The 24,662-nt window shown below is 37.1% G+C and overlaps 1 protein-coding gene across 4 annotated transcripts in view; it reads right to left on the reverse strand.

Moving 5' to 3' along the window:
• The window catches only part of PPFIA2 (PPFI scaffold protein A2), a 473,386-nt gene extending 457,256 nt beyond the window's left edge, over positions 1-16,130 (reverse strand). For all 4 annotated transcript variants that reach the window (XM_027107099.1, XM_027107100.1, XM_027107097.1 and 1 more), the window contains exons 1-2: positions 15,336-16,130; positions 9,587-9,837 (exon numbers count right to left, since the gene is read on the reverse strand). In XM_027107099.1, coding sequence (XP_026962900.1) covers positions 9,587-9,835 — 249 coding nt within the window. In that variant the 5' untranslated portion in view covers positions 9,836-9,837; positions 15,336-16,130. The remainder of the gene's footprint in view (positions 1-9,586; positions 9,838-15,335) is intronic.
• Positions 16,131-24,662: the final 8,532 nt, after the last annotated feature.

The raw sequence follows: 24,662 nt of genomic DNA on the forward strand, positions 1-24,662 counted from the left end.
AACGTAAATTCCGGAGTCACCAACATTTAGATGGTATTTAAAACCAGGAGATGGAAGGGATCATCAGTGGTGTCAATAGAGATAGAAAGAGAAAAGGTACAGGTATTGAGACCTGGAGTAATCAAGTATTAATGAGTCAGGAGTATGAGAAGTAACTAACAATAAAGACTGAGGAATGACCAGTGAGGTAGGAGAACAACCAGGCAAGTGAGCTGTCCTAGAGCCAAACGAAGAAAGTACAAGAAAAGTGTCTAATGATAAACAGGAATGGAGACTGAGAATTGATCACTGCATTTACCAATATGGAAGCTATAGATAATGTTTGCAAGAGCATTTTAGATGAAGTTGATGCGGTGAATGCCTGAGTGGCATAGATTCAAGAGAAGTGAGAGGAGAGAAATTAGAACAAGTATAGGAAAAGAAATTTTTAACTTTCTCTGTAAAGGGAAAGATAAATGGGGTGGTAGCTTGGTAGAGCATGGTTGTTAATAGATTTTTTAAATGGGAGAAATATAAGCAGATTTAATATTATTTGTTATAATCCATTACAGATGGAAACATTGATGATGTAGGAAAAAGAGGGAAAACGTTTTGTCCTAGAATAGCAAGGGGGGAGGAGATCTAGAACACAAAAGAGGGAACTGGCCTATTCTAGGAACATGGACGGTTCATCACAGTAGAGAATAAAAGGCAATAAAATAACTAGAAACAATAGTTTCAGAGAATTTACAAATAAATATAATATTCAGTGGATTATAGGCATTGTATTCTTATTACCACAGCATATTCCTAGAAACCATAATTGGCCAAGGTCTTAAAATAAAAAAAATATATATGTATACTGTAAACACAGAACCTGACACAGAGCAGGCCCTAAAATATTTGTTGAATAAATAATAATTGTGTATTAAATGACTATGAATAAATTAATAAAGCTAAGGTGCATACCCTTTATAATCATTTGAAATTGGCAAAAGTATACAACATATTAAGCAGTACTAGAATTCCATCTTTTATATGTAAGTAAACAGAAGCCTGAGAAGTTCAATCATTTTCTGTTGTCACAGAGTTTGGCAAAATTGAAACTGAAATCCAGGTATTGTAATTTCTAGTTAAATACTCTTCCCTGAAGCCTATACTGTCTTGCTTATTAACTTAAAAAAAGGCACATAAAAAGGCAAATTCATGGTATCATAAATACGAGGATTGGGATCCTTGAATAATTATATTCAGTATAATTATACCAACTCTAATAATCATTTCACATTTCATTAATGATAATTTTATTTTAATAAAATTTTCCTTATTAGAACTTAGGAGTAGTCCTGATAAGTGCTTTCAGTGGCCCATGTCTCTTAAAGGTTTCTACAGAAGTTTAATACTTCTTTAAATCTAGATGAACATAATGAAGTAAAGAAGATGGCTTAGAATAAAACAAAAGTAAGCCATGAATGGAATCCTGTTTGAATAGGTTACTTAACCTAGTAAGTTTCAGTTTTTATCATCTCTAAAATGAGAATAATAATAACCACCACAATTGGAATGTTTTGAGGATTAACTGAGATAATACATCTAACCAGTTTAATGAAAGAGCTGGTTTCAGAAATGAATATTATTACATCTCCTCTGATTCCCTCAGGTGAAGAAATTAACCCCAAATGAAATTTCAGCCAGATGTCTTAGCTTTTCTGCTCATGTTTAGAAAATAAACCATCTGTCCTTTTGTTATGAAATTATGCAGTCTAACAATTTCATAGTTCTGGTTCAATACAGGGCTGCATAATATACTAGTTCTGAGCTCCTATCCAACCTAAAGATGTGCTATCCCCCACCCCTCACACATACTTCAAAGCTTGAAACGAGCCTGAACTAGGTCTGAATTAGAGGATGAGGGCATGGTGGTCTCTCTTTACTCTGACATCCCCCACCCATAGCAACAGTTTCTGACCCTTCTAAGAATCAGGGCCAGGGAAGGAGAAATTGGGGAGACAGATCACAGTGGTATGGGCTGACCTAGTTGTCATCTATGATCAGGGCTTTCTGAATGGCAAATACACAATCAATGAGCCTTCTTCTGGGGCGTGTTCGTGGCTTTCTCAAAGAACCCCTCTGTAGGTTCTTCCCCGGTTTTACTTGACTTGCTCTCAGTCTCTTCTCTGAAATCAGTCTCCCAATTTGTTACTCATTGTTCACCATTTAGAAACCTGGGCTTCTAACAGTCTACTAAGTCTGTGGGTTTACACAAAGATAACCCTAAGTAATATCCCCTTTTGAGGGAACCATTTGCTCTTCAAAAAATTAATCTTTGTGTTGATATTGGAGGAGTTGCAGTTTATCTGAGAAATGACTCTTCAATCTGCTGTAGAGGCAGGGGCATCTCCAGCCATGGCTGTGACTTTTAGACTTCAGCCTCTATATCCTTCAGCTTCTGGAGGAAACACATCAAGCTCAGAATGTTTCCCCTGAAGCCCTTCTCACTTGGCTAAGTTGAATAGGAATCACCCCATGCCTCATACATGGAATAGGAGATTATGCACAGCAGACCAACAGCTATGCAAAACAGTTCTGTCTCTCTTTTAGCTTTATCAACCTTTGTAGAGTCTTAAAATAGAGTTTTACCTAATACTGGATTTATTAGTTGGATTATATGTTAGCACATCCTGCAAATAAAGTCTTGTACCTCACTTATTTAGCCTCCCCTCAAACAGAAAGACTTCATTTTAATATCTGGATGCTTAAATAAAAACATTGCCTGGTATAGGCAGAGTGTTCAGAAATGTTAGCTATTACTATCATTCATCTTCTATTTATTATTTAACATTTAAAAAGTGGCAGATGAGGAATTGCTCACAGAAAAAAATTATGAGAAAAAAGTCAAAAAGACTTAAGAATGAAGACAATGTGGTGTCATAAAAGTTAAGAGGGTAAAATAGTTTTTTGGGTTTTTTTTTTTGTTTGGGGAGGTAATTTTTGAGAAGAGAGTTAATCACAGTGTCAAATATTGCAGTGAATTTTAATAAAACAAACCTATTGCATTCATCAGTTGGTTACCGGTAGTATAATTTTTAGCAAGGTATTAGAGGAAAAGCCCAACTGCAGTTGCTCAAAAAGTGAATAGAAGATGAAGATATTGAGACAGTGAAAACAGACAAGTTGGGAAATAAAGGAAAATAAAAGAGATTGGTAGCTAAGTGGAGACACAGTGTTAAGGAACTCTTTTATTGGTGTTGTACTTGCTATCATTTACTTTTAAGGAACAGATTTGAATATGTTACCAAAAAGCCAGCTGAGAGGGAGAGGGAGAAATTGAAGATGCTGGAGACAAAAAAAATCAAAGGAGGAGATGAAAAGGAGGGGATCAAGGATTTGGAGGGAAGTATTGCTCTTAAACAAGAAAGGCAATGCTTAAGATTGGAGAATATAGGTAAATAAAGACGAGTATGGGTATAAATAAGTGTATGGGGGTATGTGGGAAAAGAGTGAGTACTGAAGAACAACATACCTTGTAGCCTATGAGGGGAATGGTTATGAAGAATTAAGGACATGGGAATTTCAAGATGAAATAATTAATAGAATAACTTGGCACAAAGATGCCAAGGAACATGAAGAATGAAAGAGGATCACTAGATTTGCAAAATGTGTACCCATTGGTGGCATACAGGAGTGTAGTTTTAGGAGAATGGTGATGAGAGAAGCCTGATTATAAGGGTTAAAAAAGAAAAGAGAGAGACTTCTCTGGCAGTCCAGTGGTTAGGACTCCACACTTCCACTGCAGGAGGCATGGGTTCGATCCCTGGTGAGGGAACTAAGATCCTGCATGCTGCACGACATGACCACACCAAAAAAAAGAGATATAAAGAAAGACAAATAAAGGGTTATAAATAACAGGAAATAAAGGCTGCAGATAAATACCATTTCATTTGGCCAGGGGAAAAATACCTAACTGGAAAAAAGAGAAACACATTAAGAATAGAATAACTATAATCAGAGGTAGCAAAATATGCAGCATCTTTCTTTTTGACAGGAGCGAGGGATATAACTCTTGTGTATGTGGTGGTGGCATTAGGTTTCATTGAAAAGGAAGGAGCTCAATCCAGATGTTATCTTCTTAGCACAACAGGAAGTGAGGAAGTGAAGAATTGGGGAAAACCATTTAAGAGAGTGTAGTTAGGATTTTTTTTTTTTCCTTAAAGAATGATCAGTCAAAGAACTTACAAAATTTGATAAAGATTGTGGAGAGTAAGGATTTTTAGTGCTTTCAACTTGTGCTAGTGTTCATTATTACCCAGTAAAACTTCGCAGTTAAGTTTGGCTAAGGATAATGATGATATTATCTATGGTAATAATAACAGCATCAATAGCTGCATGTAACATTTATTGAGCATGTACTATCTGTGAGGCACTGAATTGATCATTTGCCATGTTCCAGCTCATTTATTTCTCATAATGATCCTATGAGGCAGGTTCTATCGTTATTTGAACTAAGTACTTTGACCAAGGTTATTAAGCTAGTAAGTAGCAAGCCCAAAAGATACCTAGGTAGAGCGCCTCTAGAATAAAAGTGACTTCTGTAACTCTCTGTAAGTTTCACTTAAATATTTGGTATTTTAAGATGTTAAAATATAAATGTATCCCTCTTCTCCACAAGTAGCCTCTTTTAACTTAATTTCTCATCAGAATATATACTGGCACATCCCAGTTTATGAAAAATACCAGGTGACATTTTATAATGTTTAGTGTTTCTGAAGCACATACACACACCTCCTTTTAACTACTCCTAGGGTAGATATCATCCCCTCCTTCTAATTAAGGAAACAGAGTTTCAGAGAAGTCAAGTTACTTACCAGTGGTATCTCAGCTAATAAGTGGAAGAACTCCAATTCAAATTCAGATCTTCTAACTCAAGTCCAAAGTCATGGCCATTTAGTTCATTATCTGGCTATGTCCATTCTTTCCCCTCAACATTCTTTACATTAACATGTCTTTCTTAATTTCAAGGTTCACAATCCTATTTCAAATTCCCACACCTCACCAGAACTATTACATTATCACAATAAGCTCTCCTAACATAAATAATGACCAAAATGATGTTAACTGTGTTTCATCTGTCTTTGTAATTTTTCCACGTGATGCTGCATTGCTTCGCACTCTGTCTCTGGGCTTGGTCAAGGGGTATTACAAAAAAAAAGAAAAAAAGACCCAAGCAGAAGCTTAAAAGTACTTGCTTGTTTCTGCTTTGCTCTTACTCCTTTGCCATCACCATGAAAACATGCAAAGACTAGCCTATTGAAGGATTAGACACATGAATAGAGTTGAGGGGCCCCTGTTGGTGCAGCTAAGGCCATCCTAGATCAGAAAGCCAGTTAACATACAGTTGACTGAGCCAACTTTCAGCCAACCAGTGGCATAGTGAGCCCAGCCAAGATCAGTCCAAGTCAAGGTCAGCTGAATTCCATAAACCCAATATTTTGCATGACAATGAGGTTTTGTGTCGTTTGTTACATAGCATTATTTTAGCCATAGATAACTGATACATGAGTATTATATAACCTATCCTAAATCAAAATGGCAGAACATTATTCCTTCATTATTGCCTTATCATGTCACTAGTTCACTCAAACTTCTACTGCTTACCAAGTATACAAATGTCTGTCCTTAGCTTCCACCACACATATGAACAGGCTGCAATCCTCCACTGTCACTATACAAAACCTCATTCCTACCCTACAGCCCTTCAACAAACAATCTGTTAGTTACTCTCCTTATTTAATTCCTATTTACTCTTCTCTTTTTAACTAGGTATACTGCTAGATCAACTGTCTCCTTTACGCAAATTAGGAACACCAAGCCTAGCCTGGAAAGCAGAACACAGGCTGAATTTTTTTTTTTTTTTTTTTTTTTTTTTTTTTTTTGCGGTACGCGGGCCTCTCACTGCTGTGGCCTCTCCTGTTGCGGAGCACAGGCTCCGGATGCGCAGGCTCAGCGGCCATGGCTCATGGGCCCAGCCGCTCCGCGGCATGTAGGATCCTCCCGGACCGGGGCATGAACCCGTGTCCCCTACATCGGCAGGCGGACTCTCAACCACTGCGCCACCAGGGAAGCCACCACAGGCTGACTTTTAATCCCCCACATGTCCTTAAGCAGGGTCCTCTATGCACAACTGTACTGCCTGACGCGAAATACCCTCTAGCCCTTTCTAACCTTTTCTTAAAAATACCTCTTTAATATCACTTTCCACATGAAACTTTCTGTAGTTAATAACATATCAGTATTATGGTGCAAATACTTTCAGTACTTCTATAATCTTCTGGTACTGTATTAATTTGGATCCATTTATATCTATTTCCTAGGTTCTGTGGGAACCAAACTATGTTCCTTTTTTTCTATCCCCTTTACAACATATGTAATCATTTAATAATACACAGAAGACCCTTAATATATGCTAAATCAGATGCTGAAAAGAAATTTTAAACTTTTATATCTAATGACTTTTTGCAATGGAAGTTTCACTCCCCTTACCTCTCCTTTAAGTATTCTTAGTGAACATATTAGTAATTGGTAAATATTTGCTCTGTTTTCAAAAATGTTAAAGACTGTTTATTTTATCAGTATTCCTAGCAAGTTGTTCTAATACTCATTGACATACATACGCAGAAATTAGTTCATCTTTAGCATTCTGGATAAAACAAATGCAAGCATTTACATATTTAATGCCTTGTAAATAAATGCCTCAATTACTTATATTACTTTCTTTAATCATCACAAACTACCTTGTGAGGTATTAATATTAACCACTTTTTGTAGCATGTCAGTTTGAAGTCCTGACTCAAGCTGATAATATATGATAGAAACACATTACAAACCAGATCTTCCTATGGCAATTTTTTTCCTCTTCCTACATCAAAATGCATATACATTTAGTTTAGTTTTACTTTAAAAGCCCTCACTATGGACCTGGTACTCTGCTGATCCAGAGGGTTGTAGGTGATTGAGATATACTCCTGTTCTCAAGGAGCTTATAGTCTAGGGTGGGAAACAGACACATAAACAGATAATGTAATGATAAAATGATAAGGGTAAGAAACACAGAAGACATGTATTTGGGGATTCAGAAAAGACTTCCTAGAACAGACAAAGTCTTGGCTAGGATGAGAAATGAACCAGACAAAGATATTGAGGAAGAACTTATGGGCAGAAAGGAATATGCTTGAAGGAAAAAGACTGGAATAGCATGATGTTTGTCAGCACACAGCAAGCAGTGTGCTATTATTCAAGCAAACAATGTGACACATTTACAAAAGTGGGAATGTTAGGACATAGAGCGAAAAAGAAATTAAGGGTCAGGTGCCAAAGAACAGAAAAGAATAGAGAGATCTGAGGATTATTTAAGAGAAAAAAAACAGTATGGCCCAATTCAGAGATGGTGAAGAAAGCAATCAGCTATGAGGACTCTCAGGTGTCTGGGTGAGGAGTTAGAGCAGATTTGGTCCAGTGGGAGGCAGATGATAACTGAGTTTGGACATGTTGAATCTCAGGTTCCATGGAACATTAAATGGATCTGTGCATTAGAAAGGTAGAAAATCGGTGTATAGCTTAGAAACATCAGGCCTAGAATGTGGAATGATGTGGAATTATCAGTCCTTGTTAAACACAGTTACACTCCATCACATAATGAAAAAGTAAACAATATGGCTACAAAATATTTTCATGGTTAGGATTACTAAAATCACTGCTGCATGTGTTCATAAAAAATGTTATAGGAGAGAAATGACTAAAGCAAAGCACTAAATCATCAACAGCTAAAAAATATTGTATAGGCAGTTGAAAACATGATATGTCATAAAGTTTGACTCTGCTTTGAATTCTGTCCCATGTTTGCTAAAACAAATTTTACTTTTATGTTATTGTAGTAGTAGTTTTCAATTTTACATACTTTATTTCTGCCTCAAAACTCACATTTATGGGAGTCATTTTCTCCTTCCAGGTAAATGTCAAATGAAATGCCACCAAACAGCACAGGTACATTGCTCACAAACTATTTTAAAAGATTCAAAGATACCAATTGAAGAAGAATTTTATATTCCTCTATTACTTGCAAAAAACTTACAGCCCTAAAGTTACAGATGAGGTTATTAAATACTTGCTTTAACAAATGACAGGACCATCACTATCTTTGAGGACCTGTGGATTGCTAGGGGTATTAAATATTTCTAATAGTAGAATACAAATAAATATTGAAAAACTGTGTCAAAGTATTTATAAAAGAGATTGGAACTATAACCATCTAAATGTACAGGCTCATAATCCCTAATCTATAATTCCAAAACTCAAATACTCTGAAAACTGATATTTATTTGTAAGTATATTGCAAACTTGATTGGTGGCAAAACCAGACCTTACTAACATGAGGTCATTTATAGTCTTTATATTTTCCACACAGTAGGAATATTCATAGAATTCTCTTCAGAAATATGAAAGTGTATAATTATAGGGTGCTTCCCAGAATCTGGCTAGTGGAGTGTTCCATAGGATACATTGTACACATACAAAAATTGGGGAAACTCTAAACTTTAAAACACAAGGGGTTTAGATAAGAGATTGTGCACCAGTATAATTAAAATTCAAGGGGCTTCCCTGGTGGCACAGTGGTTGAGAGTCCGCCTGCCGATGCAGGGGACATGGGTTCGTGCCCCAGTCCGGGAAGATCACACATGCCGCGGAGCAGCTGGACCCGTGAGCCATGGCCGCTGAGCCTGCGCTTCCGGAGCCTGTGCTCCACAATGGGAGAGGCCGCGGCAGTGAGAGGCCCGCGTACCACAAAAAAAAAAAGTTATTTTTTATAATATTACTACATATAATAGTAATATTATTATTACATATACATAATGCATATAACATGTTATTACATAGTACATATAAAATAATTATTTTATAAATATTTACTTATAAAATAAAATTGTTAAAATCTAACAATTTTAAGTTTGTGAGAATAAAGCTGAACTTTTGCCTTTTCTCCTATTTCCAAAATATATTTTTTTTAAAAAAGAAACTGGTCAAAATGTTGTTTTCAGAAGAGAGGGTAATACATCAATAAGTTCAAGAATTTTAAGCAGGTGTCAGGCATTATTAAAGAAAGACAAATAAAAAATATTGGACAGCAGACTTCCAAAGTACTGTTATTTCCAAAGACAGACTACATAACTGAAAATGTAAAATACATATTTCCAAATGTCATAATAGTGTTTAAAAAGTAAGAAGGAGAAAACTATTCCCACATTCTTGTAATTAAAAGCTGATCAACAGGTAATTTTCTACCTCCACCAAAAAAAACAGATAAAATTTTCAAGAGAAAGACCAGATAGGAACTCATGTTTCAAATCCCCCACCACCAAAGTACCACAATTTTGTTTGAGGCAAGGTTGCATGTGAATTAATTATGTATTCTTAAGTTTTTCTCACCAAAATTTGCATATCATATCTACTAAGGGCAAAAGTAATTTTAAGAATGGGAATAAAGCAAAGCTTATTTAAGTCTTATCACATTTTCAGTTGCAGTAGGAAGGACAGAAGCTCCCAGGAGGCATACCTGTGGCAGGGCTGAATTGAGCTGTCTCTGGAGCGAATCTCTGTCATAGATGACATCCTGCAGTCTTTGCTGGGCAAGTGAGAGGCTTTCTTGGGTTTCCCGAAGGGTGTCTAGAAGACGATCCCTTTCATCTAGCATATTCACCATCAGCTGCTCAAAATGGGAGTCTGAGTCCGAGCCACTGCTTTGGGACCCCCTTTGGCTCATTGGGGTGTCCTCATTAATTGTGGGCATCACTTCACACATCATTGCTTAAAGAAAGTAAAAGGGAGGGAAGTCTTAGTAAAAAAATGATTTCCAGTAATCCCACCTGACCCTCAACTCTCCAAACTCTTTGCAACTCATCAACCTAATTGTCTATTTCTCCTCTACCCACTTCCCCAATTCCAATGATGCTAAAAGTTTTGACCTCAATGAAATATGGTTCACTGACTTCCTCCATCTAACATGCTTTCTCTTTTCATGACAGTCTAAATATCTCCTACCTACAAAACGCAGCTTGATTTAACCTACTTCTCAAAGTTTTTTCATGATTAACCCCACCTAATTCAGTTTATAATAAGATGTTACTAAGCTTATTAATTGATCACCTTTCTTTCCCTGCAATTTTACAAATCACTTATAGCTAATACCTCCATCTTACCCTTATTCGTTATTATGTTGTTAACAGCAAGCATAGTGTTTGGCATTTAACAGGTGGGAAGTAAATGATGTTTGTATTAAATAATTGAATGAATTAATGTTCATTCTGTCATTTAGAAAATCCCCAAATAATTGAGTATTCATTTTATATAAAAATTAGCTTTTACTTTTTAATTTTATTAATTTTTTTCATACAACTAACTTAAAGCTTCTTGACTTTACACCTCCCATTTTATTATTGGATTGGCCAAAAAGTTTCTTTAGTTGTTAAGTAAAAATAAAAGACACATTTTTCATTTTCACCAAGAACTTTATTGAACGTATTTACCCTTTTGTACCACTACCTTCTGCCATTTTTCAGGCAACTTCATAATTCCATCTTCCCAAAACATTTTATCTTTTTGAGCAAAGAACTGTTCCAGGTGTGTTTTACAGTCTTCCAGGGAATTGAAATTTTTTCCATTAAGAGAATTTTGTAAAGACCTAAGTAAATCGAAATCTGAAGGTGCAATGTCTGGTGAATACGGCGGATGAATCAGAACTTCCCAGCCAAGCTGTAACAGTTTTTGCCTGGTCATCAAAGAAATATGCAGTCTTGCATTATCCTGATGGAAGATTATGCGTTGTCTGTTGACTAATTCTGGACTCTTTTCGTCAAGTGCTGCTTTCAGTTGGTCTAATTGGGAGCAGTACTTGTTGGAATTAATCATTTGGTTTTCTGGAAGAAGCTCATAATAGAGGACTCCCTTCCAATCCCACCAGATACACAACATCACCTTCTTTGGATGAAGACTGGACTTTGGTGTGGTTGGTGGTGGTTCATTTCACTTACCCCACAGTCTCTTCTGCTCCACATTATTGTACAGTATCCACTTTTCATCGCCTGTCATAATTTGTTTTAAAAACGGAACATTTTCATTACGTTTAAGTAGAGAATCGCATGCAGTCAAGAAGGTTTTCTTAACTTATGTGGAACCCAAACATCAAAGTGATTAACATAACCAAGCTGGTGAAAATGATTTTCGATGCTTGATTTGGATATTTTGAGTATGTCGGCTATCTCCTGCATGGTATAACGTTGATTGTTCTCAATTAATGACTCGATTTGATCGCTATCAACTTCAACTGGTCTACCAGACCGTGGTGCATCGTCCAGTGAGAAACCTCCAGCACAAAACTTTGCAAACCACTTTTGACACGTTCAGTCAGTCACAGCACCTTCTCCATACACTGCACAAATCTTTTTTTTTTTTTGCATATCGGTTGCGTTTTTACCTTTCTTGAAATAATAAAGCATAATATGCCAAAAATGTTGCTTTTTTTCCTTCCATCTTCAATATTAAAATGACTACACAGAAATTCACCAATTTTGATAAGGTTTTTTTAAATGCACACTAATATGACAGCTGCCACATACAGTCTAACAAAATTGTTTTGAATGAAGTCAAAGATAACTAATGGCTACTAGAGCCAGCTTATGGAAAAAACGAACGAACATTTTGGCCAACCCATTAATTTTATATACTCTCTTCCTGAATTCCTACAGTAGTCTACACAGAGTAGACAAGTGATTCTGACTGAATTAGACATATGCTTTATGAAATAGACTGAGATGCATAAATTTGTTTAGGTTATTATACTACCAATTACACTTATTCCTTTGTTTCCTGTGAGCTGCTTTGTCTGGTTTCCATCCAAACAATACAAACTAACACTCTTTCAAATATTCCACAGAACAGATGCCATAAATTACATTAGCTAATGTAGCAACTTCACATCCTAACTGCTAATCAGGAGTCAGTCATAAAATAAATGAACTGTTCAGAATATTTTTAAATTATTTATTTAAAATAGAAAACACAGACATTAAGATGTAACATTGACCTGTTGTGTAGCATTTTAAAAATCAGAAATTATCTTATTTTCTCTTTTCTATCTTATGTTTTTTAAAAAAATCAAATCCATCTCAATTTTAGTTGTTGTACTGAGGCCAGGAGCTGTTAATTAGAGAGCTTGGTTTTGCAGAAGTCTGATGTGGAGAAAGGCTGGTTTGGCTGTTGATCCTGGAGCATTCTTTGGTTTTATAATACATTGTCAATTCATTTTTCTGCCTACATATTCCTGTCCTTGGGGAAAGTATTTCTGGTGATATTTTCAAATAAAATATCAAGATTTAACAGCTCAATAGTTAATTATTTTTTATGATTCTTGATATAAATTGGGTTACTGAGGAGAGAATTCAATTATCTGTGAATAATTTGGTCAGGGCCCACTGAAAACCAGGAGAAACTTTTTAAAAGATAAAGGAAAGTATTTTGTGACTGATAGCCTATACAAAAGAATTAAGGTGGTGGTAAATTTTAGAACAATTTGAGGTAATGCTTTGAATTATTGCTCATCATTCAAAACACTGGGCTCCCTGAAGACCAGAACTTGAATTGTTCAATTTCTTATTCACCCTAAAATATAGAGCAGAGTAGATATATAGGATGTATTTAAACACAAACTCACAACACACACATGTACACACTCACACTCAAACATTTGATATTATTGTTAACCACTTAATGGATGAAAATATATTTTTTGATTTTTTTTAACCTGAATTTCATTCAGACAATATCACAGAAGTGGAAAAGATGAGACTCTTTTCTAACTGTTACAAATTTTCTTTACATTAATTAAAAAGGAATTGGAAAACAACAAAAAAAAATGTTCCAACACATTTAAATATTTAAAGCAATTAGTTCACATACCATGCATAAAATCCACACACTGAACAGCTGTGTCATTCTGAGAAATCATTATAAGAAGCCAATGTTTCTTTTTGACATTTAAGGTTAAAACAAAATACTGGGAGAGGAAATGGTAGCACAGTGACAACCTGTGCCAAAACACTTGTAAGGTTTAAATTTAAGGTTAAACATTTTCAAAACTGTATTTTAAATCATATCCTTCCTGAAGAAAGCTATTAGCCTGCCTCTACTCTGAATTACTTATAACAACTTTAAATTCCAAGGAAAAACATAACTGTAGTGATTACCTCAGCTACAGTTTTCTTCTGAATATTCTACCCTAATTCTAACAAACGTCATCACCGTGAGACATTAGACATTCACAAACTTCAGGATCTTAGATCAGTATAAAAGTTGCTCTTTGATTTAGTTAGTTGAAAGATGCTATGATGGAATTTAGAAAATCTACACTCAAAAGAACTTGATTCAATTTTACTCCCAAGGCATGTGAACCAGAGCAAGTCGCTTCATGTCTCCAAACTTCAGTTTTCTCCTCTGTAAAGTAGGAATAATAATGCAAGCATTTATTTTAGCAAGCCCATTGTAGGGGTCCAATAGAATACCTGACTGAGAACAGATTGTTAATTAATAAAGGACTATTGCAAATTCAAGTATTTCTTTCTATTATAAAATGACCAACATTCACCTTTGCAGAAAGAGTATTTTACCTTTATGATTCATTCTGCTTCCATGCCTAAAGGTTTAATTCCAATGGGTGCTCTAAACTTTTCAAATTTAATTGAAAAAAAAATCAAGCTATGCAAAAGTTACTTAGGAAATAAGATGAATACATGCTTCTTTTTCCTCACAGTCAACCCAAATAAGTAAATCTAAAGTCTTCTTATCAAAATTAGAAGGAAAAAATTTGTCTGCAAAAAATAAGGCCACTTTCATGAGCTAGCTTAGTTTCTTGTAATAAAACAGAATCTTGAGATTCTAATATAAATTACAAAATAGTTGTATATTCCTTAAAATATAGTATAACTTATTTCCTAAATGCACATTTTTAGGTATTAAAAGCAATTAAAAATCTGTATTCAATGTAAGAGTCAAACACCCTCTTACAGAATGGATGAAATCTGAAGCAACTTGCATAGTACAGAAGGCTATGGTCATTCAACCTCTAGTCTATTTCATATACCGCTTTTAACTTTTAGAATCATTTTCAATATTAAAAACTGCAGTGTACCACATAATTCCTGAAAAACCAGAAAGGGCATACTAACAATTTGCTTTGATATTTGTCTTTTTGTCATCCCCTCCCCAGTCAATTGATATATGGATTATGTTATACTCTTCTAGATGTTGATGCCCCTTTTCATTAAATTACTGAAAGTTTCAAGGTCTAGTTAGAGACATTATTTTGTTGTGAAAAGAAACAAAACAAAACAAAACACCTAGCTGGTTTAATTATCTCAGTGCTTAAATTTAGCTTGAAGAATTTTATACCAGGAAAACCAACTCCCTTTTTCTTAGCACATAACCTTGACTGTCTTCTAAATCCCTCAGATTTCAAAATAAAAGTTTTGAATGCCCACTGGAGTCATTACCCAAGGGCTTTCAAGATCCAGTGTGTTTCTTAGCAATATGTGCTGTTCAAACAGTACCTATTCAGATATGACAGTGCTACAAAAGGCTTTTTTTCTGTCAATGAATCACTTTATTCAAACAGATCTTTAGGATTTAGATCCTACTAGAGAAAAAGATGTAATTATTCTCTGTAGTCAGTTTCTTCTGCAAAGATTTAGTCTTAAGAACTGACCTATCTCCACCTCAGTTAACCCACAAGGAATAATTCGGTGAGAGAAATCCTAGCCATTGTCTGATTACATTACATGAATATTCCTCCTCCTAGTTAACTCTTTGAAGTACCCTGTCCTCAGGAAATATTATTAACCCCTTTAATGGAAGCATTTTGCACTTTCTTTACCCCAGTTAATTTAGAGCTGGCCAAAGACCCTGCACACACCATACGGCGGGCTGGACAGTTCTCTCTCAGCCACACCCCCCCCACCCCCGCCACCACCCTGAAGAAGTTGACTTCATGATTTCTGCACCAAAACTGTTCATCCTGCCCAACAGGAGACATCCAAGTAGGGAGAAGGTAGAGAAACAGGAGAAGGGAGAGGTTGGGGGTGGAAAGCAAGAGGTACGGAACAGTGATTGACAAGGAGGGAATCTGCATCTCATCTTCCCTGGGGGCGGGGTGGGGCCGGGGTGGTGGTGGTGGTGGTGGGTGGGGGAAGGGGTAAAAAAAATAAAGCCGGGGCCGGGGGGGGGGGAACCGTGTAACTCAAATACAGTTTCTGTACCTAATGTCTGTAATTTCGGGTCCTGCTTCTTCAATTGATCACTGACAACCGCAGTCTCCGGCTTGACGAGCGGGGAGGCTCACACCCGGCACTCGTGGACCATTTCCCTAGCAACGCGAGGAGAAAGGTAGCTTAGACAGTCGGGTGCCCCGGCGTCCTCTGGAACGTGCCCCGGCTGGGTGGCGTGGCAGCAGCTCGGCATCTTTCCGCGGCTCCGTCAGCAGCCAAAAGGAGAAGCGTCCATCGGAAAAATGGCATATTACAAATTTTGCTTTGGGAAGCAGAGCTCGGTTCAGACCATTGTCAAAGGGAGGAGAGGGGGAGGCGGCTCTTAAAGCAGCAGCGGCCCGATTGCCCGAACAGCCGCAGCTCCCCGCGTGCTGCTGGAGACCCGGGAAGCCGGCAAGTGGGGACTGGGTTTGACTTGTAGAAACTGAACCAAGCGACGCTGCTCTCCCTCCGCCACCGGGCCACCCAGAGTGTGGCCCCGAAACCTGAGCTTTGGGGAAAGGTGTGAGGACTATCTGGAAGGGAATTTCTCCACCCAGTCACCCACCCGGAGCCCCTCTGGAGTTTATGGCTACCACCAGGAGTTGGAAAGCTAAAGGGAAGCGAGTCCCCAGGGACGTGAGAAGCAGGGCAGGTCCCCTCCTGGCCCCCTGCCCATTTCCAAGCTAGGGTGTCTTATTTCACCTAAAAGAGGTGTTTCTTCTGCAGAAAGGCAAGCAGCCAGCCCCCCTACACCCAGCTTCGCCTCCTAGCCTCTTTGTAAGCCTCTTTGCTGGCATCAGTTGGCCCGTAGAAGCAACCTGCTGGGCGCCGGTGCGGATGCTGTAGCATCTTCTCTCCTTACTAGCCTTGTGCTGTTGTCGCTGCCGCTCCTCCTCCTCTGTCCCTCCACCCCCCCGCCCCCCCACCCACTCCTTGGCAGCCACCACCTCCTCTTCCTCTGAAACTAGGGCTTCCCCTGGAAGCTGCTGCAGTGGTTTCCACCGGCCCTTAAATAAATTCTGAAGTAATCACGTCTTTGCTCTCCTCCTCACGCACACGCGCTCGCGGATACACACGACTCCCCCAAAGCCGCTGCCGGCTGGCGCTGGTCCCAGTGCCCCCGGTGAAAGCAAGAACTGGGGATGGGCAGGTGTGAGAAGGGGGTATGTTCTTCCTCGTCCGGGCTTCCCACACACAAAGGTCTCTACAGGAAGGTGTGTGTTGGCCCGCACTGCTGGGGACGGGAACAGGCTTGGGGATCTTTTGGCTGTCTGGCCTTCCGTGCTTGTCATTTCTTTAAGCGGCTTCCTTCTCCCAGGACCAGGGCATGGAAGTCTTGGTTGTCGAGACCTGAGTCAATCTAGGGTGTGGCGGAATCTGTCACTTCTCATTACCTCTCCAGCTCTTTTCCATCCATTGCTTTGGCAATGAGAACTGTATGTTAAGTACTCCTTGCCCGAGTAAATTTCAGCTTTGAGCAAAGTCTGCTCCCTTGATCTTTTCCAGTTCCCCCATTCCTATACACCACTTGAGGTATTCTCCTTTCTTTCTGCCTCTGCTGCCCATTCATATAGACCCATCAGGAATAGGGAAGAAGCAGAAGACAAAACAACTACCTACTCTAAGCAAAAAGGAAAGGTTTCAGTAAGGGAAATTAAGACATCCTAGTTTTAGTGAAAAGGAAGATGGTATGCAAGAGGGAATTGGGAGAAGAGTTCAACATTGAGTATAATTTGGAAGTTAGTACAAATATCCTCATGAGGTAGTGCAATAAACCCAAAAGGTATATTTCACTTTTGTGTAAAACAAATAGTTCAAAGCTAACTATAGAAATAGTATTCAAACACCAGCTCACTTACATTAAGTTCAGTATTCAGGAAACAGACTATTTTATTTTGGGGGCAGCATTTAATTAAGTTAATGACCTCACAGTAGAATGTGAGCTCAAGCTCACATATTTACCCCCATCTCTTCTAGACTGTTATTCAAATTCTGCATCACAACATAAACATATTTAAATTAAGTATAAGAGTAATATAAAGATTCATTAGATGTCAACTGGAGCACTATCTCTCAAACATAATGTGCATATAGATCACCCATGGATCTTGTTATATTGTTGATTTTGATTCACTAGGACTGGGGTGGACCCTGAGATTCTGCACCTATAACAACTACCAAATGAAACCACACTTTGCATAACAAGTATCTAGATCACCCAAGTAAGCTACCATTTGATGTTGACTTAAATACTCTTTTTTTTTTTTTTCCGGTACACGGGCCTCTCACTGTTGTGGCCTCTCCCATTGCGGAGCACAGGCTCCAGACGTGCAGGCTCAGTGGCCATGGCTCACGGGCCCAGTCGCTCCACGGCATGTGGGATCCTCCCGGACCGGGGCAGGAACCCGCATACCCTACGTCAGCAGGCGGACTCTCAACCACTGCGCCACCAGGGAAGCCCGACTTAAATACTTTTAACAACAGGAAAACTCGTTAAGTCACGAGGCATCCCAGTCCATTTTCATATAGATCTAATTTAATAATAGCTTTATCATACTAATCATATATCAGTACTCATAACTTTCACTCTCTGGAATTCCCCAGAAGACATAAAATGTTCTTTAAACCTCAGAAACCTTATTTTTAAAGACAGTTGAAATATCTCTTTGTACAAGATTTCCTTCCTTATTAAACCTTGGTTCTAATTTCCTTGGTAATCAACATTTGCCAAGTACAGCCTCAAATGTTGTTAGTATTTCCAAGGAAAGTCTTGATTTGCCTGACTCCTATTCATATATCAAATAGAAGTATTAATTCTAAATATAATACCCACATATAATTGACACACAGAGTTAAAAGCTACCTGAGAGTTGATATCACAGAAAGGAACAGTTTGATAATGGATGGCAGGAAACAGTCATGGAGTAAAGAGTATTTTAGTAAGAAGAAATATTCTTCATGGTCATTCTCTGCTTAGAAACTATGTGTTCTCACATTCTCACCCTTAACACCACTGCAAAGAGTGTAAGTAATGTTTAGGCAATGTAGTCATCCCCTACACCAGTTCTTCTAGTTTAGTGGATCTCAAGTTTAGTAAGCAAGAGAATCTCTAGAGGGCTTGTTACAGCACAGATTTCTGGGCCCCATGCCTAGAGTTTCAGATTCAGTAAGTCTGTGATATGGCCAGAGAATTTGCATTTCTAGTAAGTTCCCAGGTAATAGAATACTGTTAGGTCAGGAATCCCACTTTGAGAACACTAAATAAATAAATCTGAAGAAATTTGGGAACAAAATAAGTACAGAACAAGAAAACAACTGATATTTTGCAGTTAAGGCAAAAAGGTCTCCCAAACAAATATAAAACAAATTATTATGCTGAGGTTATCTTCTACTCCTAATGATTTTTGATAGCCAAGGATCAATGATTAAGATGAAATATGCTAGAACAGACTGTATAGCACAGAGAACTCTACTCACTGCTCTATGGTGACCTAAATGGGAAGGAAATCCAGGAAGAGGGGATACATGTATACGTGTGGCTGATTCACTTTGCTGTACAGCAGAAACTAACACAACATTGTAAAGCAGCTATACTCCCATTAAAAAAAAAAGATGAAATATGCTTATCTTCTAAAAAGTCATCTAGGTTTAGGCAGAGGTAGTGGAACCCACCTCTTTTATTAGTTTTAGTGCCTAACATCAATGAAAAAATTTAATCCATAGAGGTATCAGTAGGCACACCTACTAATTCTTTTTATATTTGAAATAAATATATTTCCATGCAGTAAATAAATAAATAAATAAATAAATTTGAAATAAAATGTGCACATTTTATTTCAAATGTGGTCTTTTTGTCTATATGCTCTTTTAAGGGGAGCATGTCATACAACTACTCTCATTTTTACTATGGTGGCCAGCCCTTCCATCTCTTTAAATATTCTGAATATCACATGGTATATTAGTAACATAATATAGTAATAATAATAAAAAGCACTGTTCTATTTAAACCAAGGACGATTTTTTATGTCAAGGTAAAGTGTACTAAGATCAGATGCCAAAGAAACTGAGTAATTAAGTATGGACCATGACAGTAATAAAGATTCAGTAAGTGTCAGTAAGTTGCCTTTTAAGTGCAAATATAATTTTGAAGCAAAATAAAGCAAATATTTATAGTTGTAATAGACATTTTACTTTCAATGTCACCTCATTTCAGCTATAGAGTTAACCGTTTATGAAAATATTTTGCCTATATTCACAACAGTTTTATTAACTGTTATGAGGATTATTCATATTCTGTTATTAACGGTAACATTATTGAAACAAATTACATTTTCTTATTATGCTTACTGACATTGTGCTTACTGTTGAATTTAAAATTTAAGATGGGTTTGAATAGATAATTTAATAACTCGCATCATAATTTTACCTACCTATAGTTTTGTGGGAACATGAAATTTATTTTATTTCCATTAAAAAATTAGGCCATGTGGGGCTTCCCTGGTGGCGCAGTGGTTGAGAGTCCACCTGCCGATGTAGGGGACATGGGTTCGTGCCCCGGTCCGGGAGGATCCCACATGCTGCGGAGCGGCTGGGCCTGTGAGCCATGGCCGCCGAGCCTGCGCCTCCGGAGCCTGCGCGTCCGGAGCCTGTGCTCCGCAACGGGAGAGGCCACAGCAGTGAGAGGCCCGCGTACCACAAAAAAAAAAAAATTAGGCCATGTAATATTATTACACTGTATTATTTAGAGCAGGCAACAAAACAATCCCACATAAATAATCGGTCACAAAGCCAACTGAAATTTATTTTTTACTTTTTCAATATTCCAAGATGAGAATTGGTGAGTGGGCTGCTTTCTTCCATGCAGTAATTTAGAGTCCTTTCTTGTCTGATTTCTACCATTTCCTTGGGTTTTGAACCCAGACGGTGGGAGAAGCAGCATACCCACTTCTAAAATCCTTGGTTCAGAAGTGAAACATACTTTTCTCATATGCCACTAGTGAGAATAACTCACATGGCAGCATTCCAATTACAAGAGAGCCTAGGAAAGTAGTCTAGCCTTAAGGCCAGAAGAAGAATAAAGAGGATGTTGGTAAAAACTCATCCAGTTTCTGTCACATACTGTTTGTGAAAGTGATAGTGGAAATAAAAAGTATGTAGACAATATGTTTAAACTTTCTGTTATGTGTACGTTTAAAAAAATAAACGCAATTAATTGGAATCAATGGTCATACAATTAGTACCCAATTCTGTCACAGATAGTAAGCATTGTTTATTATATAGGTTTCATGTAACTTGTTGCATTTATGCTACACATTATTCTTTTTACCTGTCTAAAAAAGCAGACTGTAGAATATGAAAGTTATATAAGCACATAGTTGCTGATTCTTGTGCTTCCACACAAATGTATAAGTATCATTTCTCACAAGATAAATTTTGTAAAAGGCTACATTAATCAGCCTTTATCTATGCATTTATATGAGATTACTGTAATATGTAGCAATTTGACAAGTAGTCGCAGGGATTTCAATTTATAACTAAGGAATCTTAGTGTTCTAGAGGAGCAAAAACTTAGTTATTTTTTGAAGTCAAAGTGTAATAAGAGAAGACAAGTTTCAGAGAATTTTATTATGCATCATTCAGTGTCTAACATCAAATCTAAGAGCAATATGAGGGCACTGAAAACAAAATTAGAACAGTGATGCCTTATGAAGTAACTTTTTCTCCTTTTTAAAGGAAAAATAATATTTCATGGGAAAAATCTATATTCCTCTTTAGACTACTATGAGGTAAAATATTAAAGAAATATTCTAAATATATTTAGCAGTTGTTTTTATCTAGAGAGGAGATTTATTCTAACACGAAGCCCCATAATAAAGATTTTAATTTTTGCTTCTACTCCAATTCAGAGAGCTATGCTTTGGAATTAAAGAATCATGGAATTTTATGCTGGGAGTTTTAATATAACTCCAATCTTACAGATGAGTACTCAGTAATACTAATTCCTGGGTTTTCTAGCTCAAGTACCTGAAGAAACTAGGCAGGTACAGCTTGACTTTTGATATCTACTTTTTGACTTTTCCTATTAAATATAAATCTTCCAGAACTTGATTCAGACTTATTTATGATTACCTATCTACTTTGATCATTGGTATCAATGATACTAATCCAATTATTTCTTTGAATCAATAGGCAACACAAATAAACTGCATGAAGTTGAGATCAGTGATCACTGCTGTTCCTTGGATGAGAAATCATGGGAAAAAATAATCACCAATGTGAAAATGAGCTTTTCCTTAGTGTTCACCATTTAAAGACATGTGCAAGCAGTTATGGATAGTAAATTAAATGATGAAAATAACTGATATGGGTAATCCTCATTTTAGATAGTTTAAAGATTCACAGAGCAATGAAGAATACAAATGTATGCTTTAGAAAGAATATGAATAGAAGGCAGCATCTTCAATACTATGAATAATTTAATAATAAGTCCTAGATAGTTGAAGTCATGTAGAAAACGCTCTTCTAAATGACAGTTATGTGTAATGTCTTTAGCAATTGAGTCTTATATTCTGCTCAGTCTTAAATCGGGTGGACTCAAGTTCATAGCCCATGAATATGGAGGGTGAGATGTGGAAGGGAGTTCAAGACCATGTGGGGAAATGGCAAGTGTTTTGGTATTTATTACTGAGTGAAAAATTATTCCACCACTTAGTAACTTAAAACAACAGTCATTTTCTTATTTATTGTGGTATCAGTTGGTCAGGAATTTGGAAAGTGCTCACATGGGTAGTTCTGGCTTGGAATTCCTCATGTGGTTGTAGTGTGATGGTGGCTAGATCTGGAAGAGGGGAGGTGTAGGCAGCTAAAGCAGCTGGGGCTGACAGGGGAGATCTCTTTTTCTCTCTCTAATCCCATGGCTTCTTTTTGTAATATTGCTAAATAGAATGATTTGGGCTTCCTCACAACATGGCAGCCTAAGGGCAGTCAGATATCACACCAAAGTCAAAAGAAGTAGTGAACAAGGCAGAAGCTCCTTCACTTTTTATGACCTAGCTTTTAAGGTCACATAGTGTCAATTCCACCATAACTCTATTATTGGATGACAGTCACAAGCCAACTTGGTTTCATGGGGAAGAAATATAGACCCCCACCTCTCAATGGGAGAAGCATCAAAAATCACATGGTAAGAAGAGTATTCTTGAAGCCATTTTTGGCAAATACAGTCAACCACACCATCTACCTTTGTGAGATGTACAGTTGCTATTAAAACTATTCAGTTATATTAGATGAATAAATTTGTGGTTTGCAATATGTAGGCAGATGTTTTACATATAAAATGTTTTAAGAATAGATTAGTAACTGGTAAGTAAAATGTTTGTTAGACATGGGCAGAATTCATGGGAATTGCTAAGTATAAAATAAACAATAGACAGAATAAGATGGAAAGATCAGAGATACTTAATGCTCATGAAACATCTGGGTACCATATATTTATAATATGTAAATATATGTAAGAACAAATATACAAGAGTCTCTAAGTATTCAGGATACACAAGATACACATGAAAATTATCATTCATGAAGTCTTTATTTGGCCACCCATTGGTGACTTCAGTTATCACCCTATATGCCTTCTGCCCAAGTAACACATATAAAATCCATAGCTAATAGGAGAGCTAGAAATATTGGCCAGGTGTATTTGTCCCTGCATCTCTCTAGTAGAACAAGTGTGTGTCATTTACCCAGAGCATCTTCTGCCTTTTTACCCCCAGCTCAAACTTTAACTCTGGCCTTTGTAACCACATCATCAGTGAGGACGGTTGATATGGCAGAAAGAGGAACAGGACATTTGAACATACATTGCCCCATCATTCAGATAGTGTGATCCTTCCCCACTGCACCTTATCCTATCAGTGCTAACATATCTTATCTCTTTTCCCTTGTTTCTTTGTGTTTTTAACAGACTTGATAAAATGAGTGATTTGACTATTTTCATTTGTTTTGTGAGCTTTTCAATTCCATGACCTCTGATATACATTGCTGGTAATGTACTTTGAGGCTCCCATTGCCTCAAGGTGATGTTCCATATGATAGTTTATCTTGGGAAGGGAAATTTTGGGTCCTTTATAACCCCAAGTATTTTTTCTGGTGTTATCTCTCTGGATTCGGCTCACAAAAAAACAAAGAAACAAAAAACAGCAACAACAACAAAAAACCCTGATACTAACCAAGTGCCAGCCTACTGGATGTTCTCTGAAATCTTATTCAGCCACAGAATGCAAAATCATCTCACAGATATGTATGGTGTGGCAGACAACTATCATCAAATAATGCCAAACTGTAACTGGGTCCAGGTTAGGTTTGTATAGGGAAACCATAACTGGACTCCTGGCAAGCTGGTATTAAAGTCCCATTAGGATCCTTTGAGTAATCTTCAAATTATGAAAACTGGCACATTATATAATTAAATTTATTTTAGTAATCATTTTAACATGGTTAGTAAATATTTGTTGTGGTGTATATCAGTGTTTTATTTTCATTTAATTTCCCAGTGAATTTTAGAGTTTTGGAGTTGTAAAATGGGTCTTTGGGTGTTGAAACTTACTTTATAATATTATACATTTGTAAATAAGTGTTTTATTCATAATTTTAGGTGTCCGTGCATCATCTAGGAACCAGCTGTGTAGGGAGTCAGAAGTCACACAATATGACAAGAGATATAATGGAGGTGATATAGGAGCACAGAAAAGAACCATCTAATCTACTTATGGGAGATCAGAGCTGAGGATGAGAAGTGTTTTCTAAATAAGTCTGTGAAAAAATAGTGTGAAAATGTAACAGCAAGGGCAAATAACCAGAGGCAGATAGTCTATAGCTTGCATAGGAAAGAGGGAAAAGTGCCCATTTGGCTACTGTGTAGAGATAGACTGAAAGAAAAGAATGAAAATCTAAGCACCATATGTGAAAGAACATGTAAATCTTGTTAGAGCTTAAAATTTATTGAGGCGAATAGGAAGCCTAGGAAAGTTTTAAATCAAGAAAAGTTAAGGCATATTTTGGAAAGGACAGGATAAAAAATTGGGAACTAAGAAAGAAAGCAATAGGTAAGATATGAAGATTGAACCATCCTTCAGTGGGATACGAAGCAGGCAGGAGTGCATTTCAGTGAAAACAGAATGAATTCACTTTTGATCATGTTTTTGTTTTGTTTTGTTTTGTTTTTTGTTTTTGTTTTTTTTTTTTTACATCTTATTGGAGTATAATTGCTTTACAATGGTGTGTTAGTTTCTGCTTTATAATAAAGTGAATCAGTTATACATATACATATGTTCCCAT

Source organism: Aethalodelphis obliquidens, unplaced genomic scaffold, assembly GCF_003676395.1.
Source record: "Aethalodelphis obliquidens isolate GAN/ISIS:26980383/991018 unplaced genomic scaffold, ASM367639v1 scaffold8, whole genome shotgun sequence".
NCBI lineage: Eukaryota > Metazoa > Chordata > Mammalia > Artiodactyla > Delphinidae > Aethalodelphis > Aethalodelphis obliquidens.